The 20116-nt window shown below is 41.2% G+C and overlaps 1 protein-coding gene across 1 annotated transcript; it reads left to right on the forward strand.

Moving 5' to 3' along the window:
* The first annotated feature begins 296 nt into the window (after nucleotides 1-296).
* Nucleotides 297-19042, forward strand: TRIM23 (tripartite motif containing 23). The gene is made up of 11 exons (XM_063128003.1): nucleotides 297-488; nucleotides 1627-1789; nucleotides 7216-7337; nucleotides 9776-10054; nucleotides 10809-10991; nucleotides 11119-11334; nucleotides 13039-13173; nucleotides 15930-16059; nucleotides 16155-16265; nucleotides 17088-17212; nucleotides 18584-19042. The coding sequence occupies exons 1-11, from the start codon at nucleotides 396-398 to the stop codon at nucleotides 18761-18763; spliced, it is 1737 nt and encodes a 578-aa protein (XP_062984073.1). The 5' UTR covers nucleotides 297-395; the 3' UTR covers nucleotides 18764-19042.
* Nucleotides 19043-20116: the final 1074 nt, after the last annotated feature.

The following is a 20116-nucleotide window of genomic DNA, read 5'->3' on the forward strand; positions in this document are numbered from 1 at the left end:
CTCACCCTTTTGCGTCATGGACCCGGTTGTTGTTTTTTTAATCCTCCCTGGACATCGTGGGCTGACAACGTGATGCATGATGGTAATTGTAGTCTTTCTCGAACCTCGCTGTTGTTAACATGGCGCGCCGTGGCGCGTTCCGAAGAAAAGGGGAACGACAGGGCACAGACATGCGCAGTGGTTCGTAACCACTGCATAGCAAACGACAAACAAAAGATAATCAACAGGTGGCGGATTTGGGGTGCGGTTTTTTGACGTTGTACAGTGTCACTTCCAACGGCTGTTTTCGGTGACGTCGGCACGTAGTCCTTCCCCTCCGCGTCTCCAAGGGGACGTCCGCTGTGGGAGCCGTGTGGAGGCCGCTTCTTCTCGCTCTTCATCCTTCGCTTCCCAAGATGGCGGCGCTGAGTGTAAACAAGGTCGGGGCCGGAGCGGGGTTGGATGCCGGGAGCAGGCAGAGCCGGAATCCAGGCGGGCCTGTGGTGAAGGTGAGGAGAGTGAGGCCGGGTGGGTCTTCCACGTCATCTTGTGGTGAAGCTCCCCTCCCTCGTCGCTCCTGTCTTCGGGGGCGAGACAGGTTGAGCCCCTGGAAAGGGCCGTCGGAAGAAAACGGAGAGGGGACCGCCCCCTTAGCCTGCTTTGGGTTTTCTTTCTGCAGCGTCTACTGAAAGAGCTTTCAGCCATTTGAGGGTGGGTTATCGCGGGCTGTGGCCGTGCAGAAGGGGCAATCCTCGTGTGTTTCCTTCCTCCCCCCCCCCCCCCGATCGGTTGTTGTTTATAAACCATCACCACCCGGGGATGCTGTAAAGAGCAAGTGAATGTCCAGCGCGATTTTGATACTTTGCACAATCGTTGTTAGATCGGTTAATAAATGCGTAGGTTGGACACACTTTTCTCTGGCAAGGATCCTGTGCTTTTACAGGTGTGTGAGAGGCAGAAATTAAGCAGAGGAAACTTCTTAGGCCATGAAGATGCAGGTACAACTGCAACAAAAAATCCCCTTTCTGCTTAAGTCCTGCCAGTCATAGTTGTTGATGGCATAGGAATCCTTCCAGAACACTAGCTGGCAATGCAAGTGTCAAGCCGTTGGAGGTACACAACATACAAAGAGATACAGACTGGAATTTTTATTCCTGTGGAAGGAAAGTCTTGAAAAGCTCTACATAGTTCAGTGTAAATATCTCCAGAGAGTAATAGTCTGGTCATTTTTCTTCAAAGAGCTCTCTTGGGATCATTTTTTGAAAAGATCTCTCACTTGCTTAGAAGTGAAAGCATACCGAGACTAATGCTGTGATACTATATCCACTTACATGACATGTAGGCATGGAAAGGATGGCACTGTATGTTTTTTTAAGGAAATACTCTAGCTAGACCAACCAGTAAAGATACTCTTTGTCTAATGTGCTTTAGGATGTGGACAACATCTCCCAGGATATATTGATTATCTAATAGCTGATCAGTGTATAGAGCCAATGTATTGGCCTGAGACTTAATCATAATATGGTCTAACCCAAAGGGAGGATGGGGCTGTCCTTCACTCCTCCCCCATAGTAGCATCTATTAGCCATGTAGTATCTAGACATTCTTAGTCATTTAAAATTGAATATATTCCCCTCTAAATTATAGGTTCTGGAGTGTGGAGTCTGTGAAGATGTATTTTCACTGCAAGGAGATAAAGTTCCCAGACTGCTTTTGTGTGGCCATACCGTCTGTCATGACTGTCTCACTCGACTTCCTCTTCATGGCAGAGCAGTTCGGTGTCCTTTTGATCGGCAGGTTACTGAGTTAGGTAAGTCAGTCTAAAATTGAAATGGTGATACCTATATGACACTAAGGTACAAACATAACTAGATTTCATCTTTTGTTCAGAGACTTCATTGTATACTATACCTGACTATCTGATAAGTGATTCTTCTCCCTGGTCAATTTAATGAGGCAGTAAAGATTTGTCTCCTTAAGTGTATGCCGTACTTCATTCACTCGGAACTATTTGAACTTTATATTTAATAAAAATGTCTCTTATCTTGCATGTGCCCATAGTGATCTTGTAAACTTATTGCTTATGAGGTTAAGCTGGTTAGTAGTTAACTTCATAATGCAATATAACTGGTAGCAAAGTCCGAGAGATCAGAGAAAGCTTGATTTGAGCAAGGTTGTGTTTCCAAGGGAAGATGATCTTTATTATAATTCATATTTTCTATTATGTCATTGATGTGCATGGAACTATAAGGAGTAGCATAAGTAAAAAGACATGTTCCTGCCCTGAGGAACTTACAGTTGAATTTTGATCAGTAGAGAAAGCAAGCAAATGAAGAAGCTAGAGTAAAAGGGCATAAATATGTGCCAGTACCATTGTCTTTATTGGGTTGAGGACTAAGCGTTTAAAAGAAATAATTAATCAAAGGCTTAATGGAAAAGGTGGGTTTTGATGAGGGTTAGGAAGGAGGTAAGAGAGTAAGAGGTGGCATTGCACCGATATTCTGGAAGGGACATAGGGACTGGAAATGGAGTGAGTCAAGCTTTTTAAGAGAGCAAAACCAATACTTTTAAGAAGAAAAGCAGCATTATTATTATTTTGCTTTGCCCTTTTCAGATTCATGTTAAATCAGGCTGTGGTAGAGCCATAACAAATGTTTGATGGTGACAATACCCACCAGGGTGTTCAAATATGTGTTTATTAAAACTGTGGGTGATTTTGACTTCATAGACCTTACTCCATGTGGATTCTCTTTATAACTAAGCTAAACAACGTGAATATGTTTGTGCCCCAATCCTTGGAAGAAATATACAGATGAATTGCTGGGGGTGGGGGGTAAAACTCCAGAGCTACTGCTTGCATTATTTCCCCAAACATTAAGAGATTGAGGGATGGCAATTTGCTGTTCAATTCTCTACTCCCTTTGTTAGAATTAGTGAGTATCCATTTCATGCTTTCTCAGTGGTCTTCTAACTTGTTTAGTTAGAAGGGGCATGTAGTTATCTGAGTCAGGATCTGGCTATTTCTGCCAATGGTTATTTATTCCCATCAACAACATTAACAGATTTTCATCATGAGGGTTCGCTAAATAAGTTGTGTATAGAGCCTTTATTTTTAAATTTCATGGTAGCCCCCCAAAAGAAAATGCTGTGTCTTCTCAATGGCTGAGTTCAGAAGATAGTATCTTGGCTTATTGTCAAGATGCACATGGGCCTTTTGCCTGATCACACAGCCCCTTCACTCCTCCCTTCATGGCATGCAGCAATTAAACCAAGAAGTCTTATATTTACCATAGTTTCCCTGTTGGATGTTAGTTTAAAATCCTAGCTTGTTCCAAAACTGGTAACCATAGTTGCACAGTTCAGACAAAACAGGAAACTGATTATTTAGAAAGTTCTTGCTTTAATCATGCTTGTGCAGAGGGGCCGTGTGGATGGGGAAAGACTTGTGCTTTTGTTATCTGGCATTAAGCATCACAGTGATGCTGTCAGTTGTCTTGGTCTTGTGTCCCAACTTTGTAGAATGCATTGTTGTATCAGTTACCAAGTTAGAAAATAGCGACTTGATTGGCAAATAATAATCTCATCTAGGCGATTATAAGAAACAAGCGTAGATATGTGTGATTAAGTAGTCTAGTAACTTTTGTGAATTTATTTGCAAGGCTGAGAGATCCACATCAGTACATTGAGGTAGGGAAGAGTTTAGAAAGTGGGGCTAAAAACCTACAAGAGAGAGTATTCTTGGCAAAGCACAAATCAACACTAATACAGGACCCATAATGGGCGTGAAAGACTCCCAACTAGCACCCACTGGTAAATAGTGTTTTTTTTTTTAATCTTCTGTATGAGACAATCACAGCTTGGAGTTTTGGTCTGGTTTCTTTGGCAGGAGTGCTATTCTTGATTTCTGTTGCTGAAAGTAAAGCATGTGTTCTGGCTCAGATGTCCTCAGTCACTGAGGAATCAAAGAGGAATGTTTGCCTAATAAGTAACTGGTATGCTAAAATCAATGGGCTTAGTATTCATTTCAGGATTGACCACATAATGCTGTCTTGTTTCTGATCTGCATGCTTCCTGCTATTCAAGCTTGATGCCTTTTCTAATGACCGGCTGCCAAGCAGGGTAGGGTTTTCAAACTTAGAATGTGTCATTCATTGCATGAAATAGGCATATCTGTGAAATCTTATATTCTTGCACATGTGGCGTATGGCAGGAGCAACTACTTGTGTAAGAAATTTGACAATGAACACTCTGAATGGCTACTGCATTTCCTGAAATAAACTCATATAGGCTTGATGAATATCGACATATATTTGGAAATACCATAGTGAAATCCCTCTATGAAAACAACATCATGTGAAAAAGTGGAAACCCAGCTGTACATTATTTATCCAGACCCCCAAGATATTTGTGTATATTATATAGAATTTGAAGCCTGCAGAGATCAAAACCTTTTATGTTGCAGTTTGCATTGGGCCAGTTCAAATTAGGTAGAACTAACATATTTAAAGGAAGATTAAAAATGAATAGAACAATCCAGATAAAGGTCAACATTTTTATGCCCCATTGATTTCCCCCCAGTACATCTTATTGAACTGAATGAGCCCCCAAAGTTCTTAACATTGGGTTACATACAAAGATTTACTAGTCTGTAAAGTTTTGTATAAGTTAGCGGACTTCTCACAGTGCTATGCCACTGTGTAACACATACAGTATAAGAGACACATTGAATAAGAAAGATCCAGGCTGTAGCATTTAAATTCTAGCACTGTATAAGAAAACAGGTAGAAATTATCTGGCAGGAAGGTGAATTTTGATGAGTTTGGATTAAAATAAACACAAGAAAATAAAACATTGACTATATCAAGGTTCAAATGGTGTATATTGGATAACTTAATTTAAGTTTGTACTTGAAAGATATAATCAAGAACCATTTCCTTCCTTTAGATAAACATATAATTGAGGATATTCTTGGATGAATAAAACATAACTTGGCAAGCTGTCAAGATGATAAAAATAGATATTCTTCTGTGACTCAATTTCTTATTTCAAAATGTACCTATTTAGGGAGCAATCCTAGATAGCATCTGAGGGGCCATAGATTACTTTGAATTCCCAGCTCAGACCTCAGAAGGAGGAACCGTGGCTCCAACCCCCTCCCTTCCCCTTAGCAGCCACTGTGAAAAGAACCACACCAGCTGCTCTCCAAGGTTGGAAACCAGATCTCAGAGCAGGGGAGAAGGGGATGTTCCAGTAGGTGGAGAGGAGGCGAGTGGGAGGCCAGGATACGCACTATCCTGAGGCCTCTCCAGCCTTCTTCCCTCCCACTTCAAAGCACTCCATCTAGACAGGCAAAAACAAAAAAGCCCATCTAGTGCAAAAAACAGGGCAGAAGAACGGGGAGGCAAAAGTCACCTCCATTGCTCCTCCCAATCTGCATAGGATGACCTTAAGCCTCTGAATTCAGAGGCTTACGATCAACACAATAGGATTGTGCCCTTAATGAGTCTTTTCTACTAATGAATGGCAAGAACTTATTTATTTATTTATTTATTTATTTAATTACATTTATATACCGCCCCACAGCCGAAACTTACTCTTGTTTGGGCTAATAAATCTAGTATTGTATGAGCAATGTACAAGCAGTACTAGTGCTTAATGGTTCTGGCCAAATATTTTTGAATACTGGGGTATAACGGAAGACTATTCGCCAAGGATAAAAGTAACAATTCAAGAAAAATGGTTTAAAATATTATTAGATTTACAGTGAAATCTATCACATGTCTACTCAGAAGCAAATCTTACTAGGTTCATTGGGGCTTATTGCCAGATAGGTGGGTATAGGCTTGCAGCCTATTTACAGCTCAGCTAAACTTTCTACTGCTTTGCAGTTGCACACAATTACTTCAGCTTTGGAGAAAACATATATCTTCATATTAGTGTCACTATCACAGATTCTTGCATGGTTCTACAGTATGCCAACATTTTTATGGCTAGGGAATCAATTTATCATTTAAACCCCTGAATAATCAGTTAGTCTGATTAATCCCCAAATAATTATTAATAATAATTAGTCAGGAGCATTAGTAGGAAGAAAGCGCTGAGGTTTGGGCTGAAGTGTCATCAATATGCAGGTGATACTCAGCTCTCCCTCTCGTTTCCAGCTGCACATCCTAGGGAGGCTGTGGAACCCTTGAACCAGTGTCTGGACGCTGTTTTGGAATGGATGAGGGTAAAACAGCTGAAATTTAATCCAGACAAGACAGAGGTACTGTGGGTTGGGAAACCAACTACTTTGGATAGAGGTTTACAACTGGTCTTAGATGGGGTTGCACTCCCCCTAAAAGACTAAGTACACAGTTTGGGAGTCCTCCTGGACTCTTGAGCTAACTGGGGAAGCCCAGGTGGCTGTGGTGTCCAGGAGTGCATTTTATCAGCTTAAGCTGGTAAGCCACCAGCAGCCCTATCTGGAGAGAAATGACCTTGCCTCAGTTATCCACACATTAGTCACGTCAAGGCTAGACTACTGTAATGTGCTGTACGTGGGGCTGCCTTTGAAGACAGTTTAGAAACTTCAACTGGTGCAGAATGCAGCTGCCCAAGTACTGGTAGGGGCGAGGCAATCTGATCGTATAATGCCCATATTGCGCCAGCTGCACTGGTTACCAATGTGTTTCTGAGCCCAATTTGAAGTATTGGTTTTGACCTTTAAAACTCTAAATGGTTTGGGGCCTAGTCACTTGAAGGACTGCCTTCATCCATATCAGCATACTTGCACTTTAAGATCAGAAAGAGAGGCCCTTCTCATTTGTCCACCTGTGAGAGCAATTAGGTGGGTGTCCACATGGGAGAGGGCCTTCTCTGGGGTGCCCCCAAACCTCTGGAACAAACTTCTATCAGAGGTCCACCATGTACCTTCCTTGCAGGCTTTCAAGAAGGCCTTAAAAACATTTTATTTTACCATAGCCTTCCCATGATGTATACTGTTAATGCTGCTATTGCTGTTCCTGCTGGTTTTGTTGTTTTAATTACTATTTTATTGTAAACATTTTTTTATTGCTTTTAGTATTTTATTGCCTTTAATATTTTATATATTTTATTGTTGTAAGTCGCCTTGTGAGAACCTCTGCCCTGAAAGGTGGTCAAGAAATGTTTTAGATAAATAAGTAAATCATTAAGTAAAAACACAAGATGCAAAATTCAGACTTGAGTAATTTTAACCCTTCTTTCCCAAAATAGGTGATTCAGGAGTCTGGGGCTTGAAAAAAAACTTTGCTCTGTTGGAACTCCTTGAGCGACTGCAAAATGGGCTCGGTGGTCAGTGTGGGACAACTGAAGAGGCTATTGGCCTCTCCGGAGAGGTAGTAAATTAACTTCGTATTTCATTATAAATATCACTTTTAGTGAAGTGTTATTTCTCCGATATGTAAGGTAAAGGTTTGGTTTAATTCAAGTGTTTCATCAATATAGGTGATTGCAATTTAATATATCAAGGTAATTGTGATGTAGAGCCAAACTGCATGTTCAGAAATATTAAGTCATACAGACCTTTCTGGACTGTCTCAGTTCATATTGTATATACGCGGGGAGAGTTTATCTTTGAATGCACCTTCATGTCAAACAATTTCTGCACACGGAGAGCCCATGCATCAGGGTTTAGCTAGAGCTCATGTCATTCCCTTGAGATGCTAGCTTTCCATAGCCAGGGATTTTCTGATGGAGGGGAGCATTCAGACGTGATCCAACACCTTACTAGCCGTGTAGGTTGATCTTAAATCAAGGACAATCTGCTTTGAGGAACTGTGTGCTAGTGTTTTAGAGTACCCACAATATTTCATAGGCAGAGTGGGCAAATATTGAGGTAATGTTGTGATTCCGATCTGCAGCAATAAGACGCTTTTGCAGCCACTATTAAAACCAGTTTGGATTGAGTGCTCAGTATGTCCCTGATGAACACAACTGAACATCGGAATTTAAAATGGGAAGGTATCATGTGTATATGTTTTCACATAAATATATTGATCAAATCTCTGGTTCTTAACAAATGAGAATTACATTTTATTTTTGGATTGAATTACTAATCAAGCATTGTCACTAGAGGCTTAAGTGGCTTCTGTGGCACAGAGTGCCTTTTACCACTATGCTAGCTTACTAGCTGCGGCCACTTTGGGCAGAGAGAGATTGGCCACAGTGATCCATCTGATTGGATTAATACAGTAGTTTATACATGGCATTGACCTTGAAGAAACTTTGGAAGCTTCAGTTAACCCAGTAGCAGAATTTGTAATGGTGTTTCTCTGTCTGCCCATATCTTGCCAATTTTAAAAGAGCTTCATTGGCTGCCAGTTCACTTCCAAGCCCAGTTGAATGCTGAGTCTTACTTTGAAGGCCAGTCTAGGTAGATGTTTTGGACAACAACTCCCATCATCCTTGACTGTTTTCCATGCTGGCTGGGACTGGTGATAGTTACACTCCAAAACATCTAGAAAGCACCAGGTTGCCCACTTCTGCTCTAAACAGCTTGGGACCGAAATATTTGAAGAAGCGCCAATTCACTGTGTTGGGAACCCCTGAACTAAGTAGGAGAGGTGTTTCTACCTTTTAGAATGGGCAGGGGGGTGGGGGGACTACACAAAAGCCAGGAAACCACCATACGACCGGGAGAAGGCTGTGCGGCTATTTGGAGAACCCCAGAGGGCCAGATTTGGACCCCAGGACTGAGATTCTTCACCCCTGCATTAGAGATATAAGGATCATCTATGAGGGAGACGGTTTTCTCAGCAGTGGTGCCCTGGTTAGGGAATGCCCTTTTCAACAATGTTTGCCTAGTATCGACAGTCATATGATTTAGGTGACAAGGAAAAAATGTTTGTTTATCTATGCATTTTAATAGATTTTGCTAGATTTTAATTGAGCAAATTGTAGATTGTGTCAAATGTTTTATATGCTGCCTTCCTGTTTTAATATTTCCTTTGGGCTGTACACTATCCTAAAATCCGGTATGGTGAAGGATGTTCTAAATACAATTTTAATTAGTGAATAAAAATGAAAATTAAAGGGTGGCAACAGTGACAAGAAATGCTGTTACGCCAGCTCTGTATGCCAGTTCCTATTAGAAACTGTTGGATCTAGTCATAGTAACCCATTCCTTAGTTATTTCTAAACTTAATTACTGTAATGTGCTTTGTGTTGGGCTGCCTTTGAGACTAGCTTTGAAACAACAATGGGTGCAAAAATGTGGCTACTTGAGTGTTGATGGGGGCAGAAAACCATAGCATGTGACACCTGTTTTGCATGAGTTGATATTGGTTACCATTTCTAGGCTGATCTCAAAGTGCTGGTTATTACTTTTAAAGCCTTAAATGGTTTGGGACCAGTCTATCTAAAGGACTTCTTTCACTCATACAACCCTGCCCATATGTTTAGGTCATCACCAGGGTCTCTACTCATGTGCCCACTATTTACAGCAAGATTGAGTACAAGAAGTACATCTTTCTTGCTGGTGGTCCCTCAGTTATGGAACTCCTTTTCTGCTGCATTTTTTCTTATACTTTCAGTGCTGAACTTTATGAAAACAGGCCTTTCCTGAGTAGGGTTTTAACAGGTGTTCAGCTCTCAGCAATTTCAAACTAGGCTTAATTTCCCCAATTTTGACAGTGCTGTTTTTGTATATTTATATGTGCTTAGGTCCAGCCCCTTTATTATTTGTAAGCTGCTTTATGAGGGTACTTCTCTGAAAAGTTGAATATATATTTGTTTATTGAATGAATGAATGAAGGGTGCGTTTCTGTTTTGTTAGTGCATCATCCGCTGTGATGAAGATGAGACCCATCTTGCTTCAGTGTACTGCACTGTGTGTGCCACTCACCTGTGTGCAGAGTGTTCCCAACATACACATTCTACAAAGACACTAGCAAAACACAGACGTGTGCCTCTTGCTGATAAACCTCACGAGAAGACGATGTGTTCTCAGCACCAAGTGCATGCCATTGAATTTGTGTGTCTGGAAGAAGGTTGTCAAGCCAGTCCTCTTATGTGTTGTGTCTGCAAAGAGTACGGAAAGCACCAAGGCCATAAAGTAGGTTTTCTCTAGTCTTTATTATTCAATTACATCATTGGTAATACATATTGTAACTACCTGAGAAGGGGAGTGTGTGCCTTCATTTCCTGTCAATTTTAGTAATTATCAGCCTGTATATCATTTCCTTCCTTACTCTTTGGATTACTGCTTTAATTATGTAATTAGCTGCATTACCCTCAGGAATATTGCCTCTCTTTAAAGCTCTATTCTGCAGGCACATAGGACTACTAATCATGAATATGTTTGTAGTTTAGTCTGTAATGCCATTTAATTTTCTGTAATGTTTCAGATGTAACCAGTCTTTATATATGTCTGAGATCCTGCTTCAAACATCTGTCAAAATTAGTGATCCTTAATTTCTTGGAGTAAAGTTTAAAATACGTATATTATTTAAATTTATACTGAACTAAGGGTAGTATCTATCGGTGTCATTCCACAAATTCAAGTTGCACTAGCAGAGCTAAATCTTTCTGTTGTGCAAGTGGTTTCACATTACATTTATGCAAGTGGTTGTGCAAATGTAACTTTAGTAGGATTCTCCTCTTGTGCAAATTTTGAAACCTCATTTCTGCCAGCGAAAAGTTATCTGCACTAGCAGAATGACAGTCAGATACTGCCCTCGGTGTCCAAAGCAGGATATCCAAATGTCTTACACTCTTTCCAAATTTCATAACATGTGAGAGCAGAGAGGTTCAGATTGGAAGAGCTTTGGGAAAAGATTTCAAATTTACTTCTGATGCTTTCCTCTTAGCACAGTGTTTTGGAACCAGAAGCAAATCAGATCCGTGCTTCCATTTTAGACATGGCTCATTGTATAAGAACTTTCACAGAAGAAATCTCAGACTATTCTCGGAAACTAGTTGGTATTGTTCAACAAATAGAAGGAGGAGAACAGATAATTGAAGATGGTGTTGGAATGGCTCATACAGAACATGTAAGCAATCTTGTATTTTTCTCAACCTTCACATAACTGCAATATTTATTTGTTATATTTTTAATCTGCCCAATAACATGCATGTAACAACTTCATAGCCTGTCTCCTTAATTTTATAACCACCCAGATCCCAGGTACTGCAGAGAATGCTCGTTCATGTGTCCGAGCCTATTTTTCTGATCTTCATGAAACTCTCTGCCGCCAAGAAGAAATGGCACTTAGTGTGGTTGATGCCCATGTGCGAGAGAAATTGATCTGGCTTAGGCAACAGCAAGAAGACATGACTATCCTGTTGTCCCAGGTTTCAACAGCTTGTCTTCATTGTGAAAAGACCTTGCAGCAGGTAGGGGGTACATAATGAGGGTAAAATCCATACTTGGGTATATGTATCATGCTGGTAATAGTAAGAGCTGTATAAATAATAAATGTTGGGAACATTTATGTGTTTATTCTGCTACATTAATTGTGCATGTAATTCAGTCATTCTCAAATACTGATTTTACAAATGGTAAATTGAGAATCCACCAGTCTTGAGTGAGTGGACAGATTGCTACCTTGTGGGAGGGAGGGAGGGAGGAGCATCGGGGCAGAACGGATAACAAAAGGGCAGACAGAGTGATCAAAAAAGTTAGTGCAACTGAATCAAAATAAAAGTTGAATATAGTTAGTAGTTCCTTTTTTAGGAAAATGTTTGGGAGTCATACATAGAGGTGCAAAGGAATATTTGTAGGACTCTGTTAGGTCTGGCTGTAAGACAGGAAAGGACACCTTCCACTGCTCTGGAGGTTAGTTTCCCCCCTGGAACTCAGTGGAGGCAATACCCTCCCATGAATGCTGCTGTGCCACCAAGTGTGCTGCTGAAATTTGGTGTTGCAGTACAGAAAATATATGATTTTGTATTAAACAAGGAGCACATTATTTTAAATCAAAATTGCATTTTGTGGAAACTGATTTTTAATAGCAAAGTTCTGTCTTATTTTACTACCATTCTACTGAATTTTGGTTGCTAATTCAGCTGGGTGGTCACATGTGGCCTGTGAGCTATTTGTTGCTATTTGTTATGCCTTGAAGGTATAAATATGGGGAAAATGTTTCATAGGGCTTGTTCAAGTCAGGGATGCGCTTTGGCTACTCGGAGGCTTACAAGTATCCAGTGCAGAATGGGAGGTGCTTCATGCCTCCTGCTCTACATTAGCCCCAGCCCTCCTCTAGGAATGCCTGCCTTTCATGTCCTATGAGCTCATGTTTGCAAGCTCGTAACAGCAGCCAATGTGGTTCTCTCTGCACTGGCTGCAAGGAGGAGGGATGGGTAGTGTGGTTTCCTGGCTCTGAGTTCAGAGCCCTGTCTCAGCTCAGATCCAAGAAATCAAAATATCCTATGCCCCCCCCCAGATGCTGTCCTTAGGGTGCAAGGGGGAGGGATGGGGAGTGTGGTTTCCTGGCTCCAAGTTTGGAGCTCTGTCTCTGAGCTCAGATCCAGGAAATCAAAATATCCAGGAAATCAAAATATCCAGATGCTGTCCTTCGGGTGTAATGCTATGAACGTTTAGGCATAAAAACAACAACTTCCAGAATTTTCCAGCCAGCATTCAGTTTAATGTTGTGTCTAAAATGAAATAATATAAGCAAAGCAGCAAAACTGTAATAACAGCACTCCTTTTTATTCTAACTTATTACCTTTGGCTTTCAAGCCTTTGGCAATTAGTCAGATTCCATTTTAAATAATTACAAGACATTTGCCTATGTTCTTTCAACTGAATATTACAAGCACTTCCATGGTTCAGTTACTATATAGTGTTGTTGTATCTTTCTTAAGTCAAAAGCTTCTGTGAACAGCATAAGTTGCTTTCTTGCATTTAAGATAAATTGAAATCATTTTAACTGTTTCATAATACAGCAGAGTTTTATTTCTGCTGAAGCTAAAGTTCTAATTTAAATTTATAGGTATAACTGTTTTAGTAGATGTAAGTTCTTGTTCTGTTGGATTTTGATAGGGAAAACTCATAGGTGATGCTGTGTTGAGTTAAATTTAGCGTTTTTGTTTTAGGATGACTGTAGAGTTGTGTTGGCCAAACAAGAAATTACAAGGCTTCTCGAAACACTTCAGAAACAGCAACAACAATTTACAGAGCTTGCAGACCACATACAACTTGATGCCAGCATTCCAGTTACTTTCACCAAGGTTTGGCTTTTTCATGTTTAGGTTGCTTCAGTTCTCTGAACGTTGTCCTTTTTTTCTTTTCTCTTTTTGTCTCCCGAACCTCCAGTAACAAACATACTACTTTGCAAGCTGGCTCATAAATTTGGGAGCTTCAGAAGCAATTTGTGACCTCATGCAGGCAACTGTTTGGGTGATGTGAAAACTGCTTTGTGCCTAAAGGGGATTCATTGGGTCATAATCTATAGCAAAATGTGCAAGCTGCATTTTAAAAGGCTAACTTTAAACTTGAAGACTTGACCATTGGGTGAAGGGATCTCTTCTTTCTGTTTAATGTTTTTTCAGGTGTCACCAAATGGAACAGAAAGCATGAGGGCTGTCACCTTCCACAATTCAAAATAGTTTTCAAGCTGTTTTCAAGATACTTTTGGTTGAACCAATATTTGCTAATGGAAAAACTATGCAACTTTTGAGTTGCATTGGTTTTATCAAGAACATAAGAAGAGCCCTGCTGGTTCAGACCAAGAGTCCATCTAGTCCAGCACTCTGTTCACACAGTGGCCAACCAGCCATCAACCAGGGGCCAACAGAGCAGGACACGGTGCAGCAGCACCCTCTCACCCATGTTCCCCAGCAACTGGTGCACACAGGCTTACTGCCTCGGATATTGGAGGTAGCGCATAACCATCAGGGCTAGTAGCCATTGATAGCCTCCTCCTCTATGAATTTATTCAACTCCACTTTAAAACCATCCAAATTGGTGACCATCGCTACTTCTTATGGTAGTGAATTCTGTAATTTAACTATGCACTGTGTGAAGAGATTCCTTTTATTTGTCCCACCAGTCAGCTTCATGGGATGACCCTGGATTCTAGTATTTTGAGAGAGGGAGAAAAATGTCTCCCTATCCACATTCTACACACCATGCATAGTTTTGTACACCTCTATCATGTCTCTATAATACCTTTTTTAGGTATGATGACCAGAACTGTACACAGTATTCCAAGTGTGGTCGCACCATAGATTTGTATAAAGGCAGTATGATATTGGCAGTTTTATTCTCAGTTCATTTTTAATGATGCCTAACATGGAGTTCACCTTTTTTACAGCGGCCACACACTGGGTTGACATTTTCATTGAGCTGTCCACCATAACCCCAAGATCTCTTTCTTGTTCGGTAACCACCAGCTCAAATTCCATCAGGTTATACTTGTAGTTGGGTTTTTTTTGCCCCAACATGCATCACCTTACACTTGCTTACATTGAACCACATCTCCCATTAGGATGCCCACTCTCCCAGCTTGGAGAGATCCCTCTGGAGGTCTTCACAATCCCTTTGTGTCTTAACAATCTTAAATAATTTGGCATCATCGGCAAACTTGGCCACTTCACTGCTCACTCCTAATTCCAGATCATTTATGAACAAGTTTAAAAGAATTGGTCCCAATACTGATCCCTGTGGGGATCATTGGCTATCATGTTGTATCCTGTACTCATGGCCAGTTTGCTCCCTTTCTACGTTGGGACAATCAAAACATTTTCATATTCGTCTCCTTCAGATGGTTTAACTCAAACCGGATGCTTCCCAGCTTCTGTTGGCTTTACCCCAGAACTTAGCTTAAAAGCTGCTCTGCCTCCTTTTTTATGTTTAGCACCAGCAGTCTGCTTCCATTTTGGTTTAAGTGCAGCCCGTGCTTCCAGGACCTCACAACTACATTTCTCCACATCGTTAGTACCAACATGGACCACGATAACTGACTCCACCCCAGTACTAAGTACTGTGCTATCGAGATGGCATGTCTATATCCTCAACCTTTGCACCAGGCAGGCAATTCACCGTGTGGTCTATATGCCTGTCACAAACCCAGCTGTCTATTTGCCTAATGATCAAATTTCCCACTACCACAAACCCCCCCCTCCCTGGAGGCACCTCCTGGTGCAAGAGGATATTTGCACCAGGAATGGGTCCCTTCTAAGGGATCATTTCCCTCTTCCTCGGAGTGACGCCCTCCTTCCTTGAGACCCTCATTCTCTGTGACTGCAGGGAGTGGGATGTTGCTGTTAGATCCCTGAAGATTGTTATTTATCTAGTGTGGCTTACTGGAGGTCAGTAGTCATGTGAACTGGAGCTGACAATTTATACAGCAGCGGTAGAGTTGCCCTACTATTCTTGAGGCTATAGTGTAATGGAATAGAAATACCTCTAGCAGTGGCAGTGGGCTAGTAATACCAGTTATAGGCATCTCACTTCCTCAGGGCGAGGTATCATATGTGGTGATACTAGCAGTGGGATCAAATTAATCGTGATATGACTTGGAATTTATATAGGTTTTCTTCTCATGCTTGCCGTATTGACAGAAAGGGCATCCTTTAAAATGAAATTAAGGTATCATAAATAAGGTACATTGTAAGACATACCCAAACACTTCTGTGCATGAACTAGGGATTGCTCAATTTCATCTTCTGACTGCAGTTGCTTACACCGCAATGGAGAGTACTCTAGAGGCTGCCCTGACATTTGGCTCTTAAAAGAGCTGAAGTTCAAAGGCTCATGAATACAAACTAATGTACATACCCTACACAGTGGAACACAATCTTCTTTCATTATGGCACTTCATGATTTTGGCTGTTCATGAAACTTAAAACAATTCTTGTAAGTGAGAAACTTACATGACACATTACATCAGCTTTTCCTTGGCCACAACACCCGGAGCTAAATGACCTTTTGGGTGGGACGAATCTTCAAGGCGGTCTTTTAAAATCTTTCCTCTCTGTTACAGGACAACAGGGTACACATTGGGCCCAAAATGGAGATTCGAGTTGTAACCCTCGGATTAGATGGAGCTGGCAAAACAACCATTTTATTTAAGCTAAAGCAGGATGAATTCATGCAACCAATTCCAACAATAGGCAAGTAACAGTGATTTTGTGAACAGTGAACTTGCATATGAATGTTTTATTAAAAATGTGTGATTAAGTGTCTTCTCTTCCCTACCTACTTTTAGGGTTTAATGTTGAAACTGTAGAATATAAAAATCTGAAGTTCACTATTTGGGATGTAGGTGGTAAACACAAGCTGAGGCCTTTATGGAAACATTACTACCTCAACACACAAGGTAAGCATACTGTATTTTGTCAACTTGACTAATTTAAATGTTAAATTAAAGGCAAGAAAACCAAATGTTTGGCCTAAGTCAGCAATCCTAAACATGTACATCTTAAAGTAAGATCCATGGAGAACTATGGGTATTGCATTTCAAGTAAAGTATTTAGGAACTGGCTGTTAAGATGGTATGCTTGTTGCTTCATCTTGGCATCTGAGTGACTTGCATAAATATGACTTTGTGTCACGATTATCACATATTATGGGATTAGCCGCATTACCATTTTAAATAGCATTTGAAATATTGGATTAGATCCAGAGGTGCCCTCCCCATAGGAGGAAGGGAGCCGGCTGTCAGTGTTCAGACTTCTGTTTCCCCTTGTGCACACACACCCCTGTGCCACTTCCTAGGCCTTTTCCTTGGCCTTCAGGGCATGTTTATGGTGGCATAAGGCGCTCCAGTGGGGATGGGGATTCAGTGAAAATTGCCTGCCCTCCCTCTGCTTGCAAGATTATTCGGTTCAGAGTTCTGCTCTACACGGCGTTAGGTCCAACCCATCACAGTTTCTGGAGCCACCTACTGTGTTTTTACTTTCCAGTATAATTTTTCATTCAGACTGATGCTAATTTGGGTATTTGAATGATACAATTTATCTTTGTAAAGAAAATGGATTAATTAATAGTTTATAATAAGTAAGCAAATCCTGGAAAATATGAACAGACCTCAGATGTTTAACTTGAGTTAAAATTTAATCCATCAAACAAATTATGATACCCGACTATAGAATGACCATGCCTAACAAATTGTAGCTGCATAATTGTTCTCTTCCTCCAGCGGTGGTGTTTGTAATTGATAGCAGCCACAGAGACAGGGTCAGCGAGGCGCACAATGAACTGGCCAAACTGTTAACGGAGAAGGAGTTGCGAGATGCTTTGTTGCTGATCTTTGCTAATAAGCAGGTATTGTGAGCTCTTCTGACTCTTCTCCCCTCCCCATTTTATCTGTGTGAAATAGGAGGAAAGAAAATTAAAAAGCTGTGCTCTTTTGAACTACAGTCCCATAAGAACAAATCAGTTTATTTTATTGATTTGTTTGCTAAAGATAAGATCTCATATTCTTTGCCTGTAGAATTTCAATGAAGGCTGTGTCCCCACTTCCACAGGAGGCTCTCTTTCTATCCACCCCACCTGCACCAGGGTGTGTTGGGGTGATGAAATGCTGCATGCAAAGCGTCCAGGTTTGTCCTTTCCTTGGGGCAGCTAATCTCTTTGCCCCCTTGGACCAGTTTGAAGGTGGCATGAGGGAGGAGCAACAAATACTTGGCCTGGGCGGACAGAGAGAGACCATTTCCCTTCTGGTGCCTTCATTGACTATAAATAAGGCAAGCCCTCTATAAACCTAGTTATTGTGTTCCTGGGCTATTCAGCCACTCCCTTCTCACTGTGTTAAGCACATAGGTGTGGACTCTGTGTGAGTCACCAATTGATGGGGTTGGGAGGGAGTTTTACTCAGGGTCACTATTGGCTTCTCTGAACCCAGGGTTTTTGGCTTTCCCATAATAATCTTTAGGTAGCTACTCTCTGGTTTCCTCTACAGGGTTTATTTCTTACATCACAGCTGCCTCTGCATATGGTGCTTAGGGCATCAGGCAGGGTCCTCAGTGGAGAGGTGAGTGAGGGTGAGCTCCCTGTGCTCTTATTCAAGGAGGGGCTTCAGGGCATGTCAGACCACCTCAGGATCTGCTCCTATTGCCATGCCCCCAGATGCTTGAGAACAGCTGTGGGAACAGATCAAGCTGTCTGTGTCCATTGCCTTCCAACCAGAATAAAGCAAGTGAGCTGGGACTAGCACTTCTGACCGCATGCAGGTCATCAAACAGGATCCTTGTCTGTATGTCAGGGGATGGCAACCTCTGGCCTGCACTAGGGTCCAATCCAGCTTGCAGATGGTATCTCCTTCTATGGGCCCCTACCCAAGCTCCCTCTCCTCCCACCAAGCCTCTGGGGGAGTGATGCAAAGGGGAATCCCTTTGTTATCTCCAGTTGGCACTGGGAGAGGGATTCTCCTGCACCACACAGCCAGGGCTTGCAGGTGTAATCCATCCCCCCTGACCAAAAGTGGTTTCCCTCCCCTGCTGTATGCCATGCCTTGCTACTGTAAGCTGAATTGAATACAGTTGTGACCAGCCTCTTCTCAAGTTCAGTATCTTGTGTTTCTCCCTGCCTCCCATCTTTTGGCAGAAACTGTTGAAAACATACCATGTTCTTAAAGAAGAATTACTCTTAAATTACTGTCTGCACATTTAATAAGCATGTGCCTGTTCTTTTCAGGATGTAGCAGGGTCACTTTCAGTAGAAGAAATCACAGAATTGCTGAGTCTGCACAAACTCTGCTGTGGCCGTAGCTGGTACATCCAAGGTTGTGATGCTCGAAGTGGCATGGGACTGTATGAAGGACTGGACTGGCTCTCAAGGCATCTGGTAGCTGCAGGTGTACTGGATGTGGCTTAAGTTCCTATTGAGAGCCATTAAGCTTGGAGATCCATTAATTTATTTGTGTGACATGAGATGGTCAAACATGAACTGTTAATCTAAAGCTGTTTTTCCTTAAAAAAAAAACACTAACAGTTTGGCTGGAATGTTTATTGGAATGTGGTACAGTGAGTGTGTCATTCCTGTAAATTATGGTAAATGAATAGGAATGTGGCTTAATAGTGGATTTGCAGGAAAGGTTGAGGAAATGAAAATGTTCTTCAGCTTCCTTATTAAACAAATTAATCTATACCAGTACTTTCCAGGATTCAGCATTTATTTGACCTCAGTCCTTTGGGAATTGGCCTTGTTACATTCGCTTTCCCAGATCCAGAGTGGATGTGTGCACAGTTGTTTCTTCACATTAGCAACATAGCTCACAACTCCTTTGTTCTGGTTAACAGCTCTATTTCTGGAAAAAAGCAAAACTCAGGCTTTAGATCATGCCATAACTTTTGATCTAGGTTATGATCTCTTTAGTGATTTTCTGATTTTCTAGACATTTTTATACACACACCTTGTGAAGTTACCATCAAAAATGCTTTCCTTTTTGCGTTCATTTATTCTTTGCAACATGTTGTTTACAGAATATCTGTAAATGCCCCTTTAAAACATTTATTGGCAATAAATATGCACACATTCATGTCAAGTACAGTAGAACTTAGAAACAGAAAGGTACAATGGTCAAATGTTCATAATTATGAAAAATCCACCCATTTTGAAATTGACATTATATTCTTTCAAGAATAGTACCTGAGTGAGAGAAGCTGTGATAGGTTATTTGTTTTGGCTAATGTACATTATTTGAAGTTGTATGGCACATTATCAGTCGAAGTCTTTTCCTTCTTGTGCTGCCTCATTCTGTTACCTGAATTTCCTACTTACTGAAATGATGGTACATGGTTACATCTCCTTCTCCCACCCACCCCCACCCCCAAGATGAGACATGGTTTATCGCCATTATTTCTTGATGGAAAATCATGGAAAATCTTAGAACGTTCAAGCTCCCCATTTACAGGACATTAAAATTTCTCTCCGGTGTCTCTTTTATTCCTTAAGCATAGCATCAGCCTTACCTTAAATTGCAACCTTCTCTTTTTGTCCATAGTGGATAATTTCTGCATATTGCTTTCCTGGTATAAGACCATTTGTTTATTGGGAAGTTAGCAGTTCATCTTGTTAACCTTGATCTGTTTAGTACTTGGTTAGCTGCTTGAAGGTGAAGTTAATATTTAATCTAGTTAACAATGACATGAAGAACACCAGTTGTTAGCACTTGGATTCATCTGCTAGGTCATGCAGGGCTTTGAGGACAATAGGATGTGCTACTTT

The sequence above is a fragment of the Elgaria multicarinata genome, chromosome 6, assembly GCF_023053635.1.
Source record: "Elgaria multicarinata webbii isolate HBS135686 ecotype San Diego chromosome 6, rElgMul1.1.pri, whole genome shotgun sequence".
NCBI lineage: Eukaryota > Metazoa > Chordata > Lepidosauria > Squamata > Anguidae > Elgaria > Elgaria multicarinata.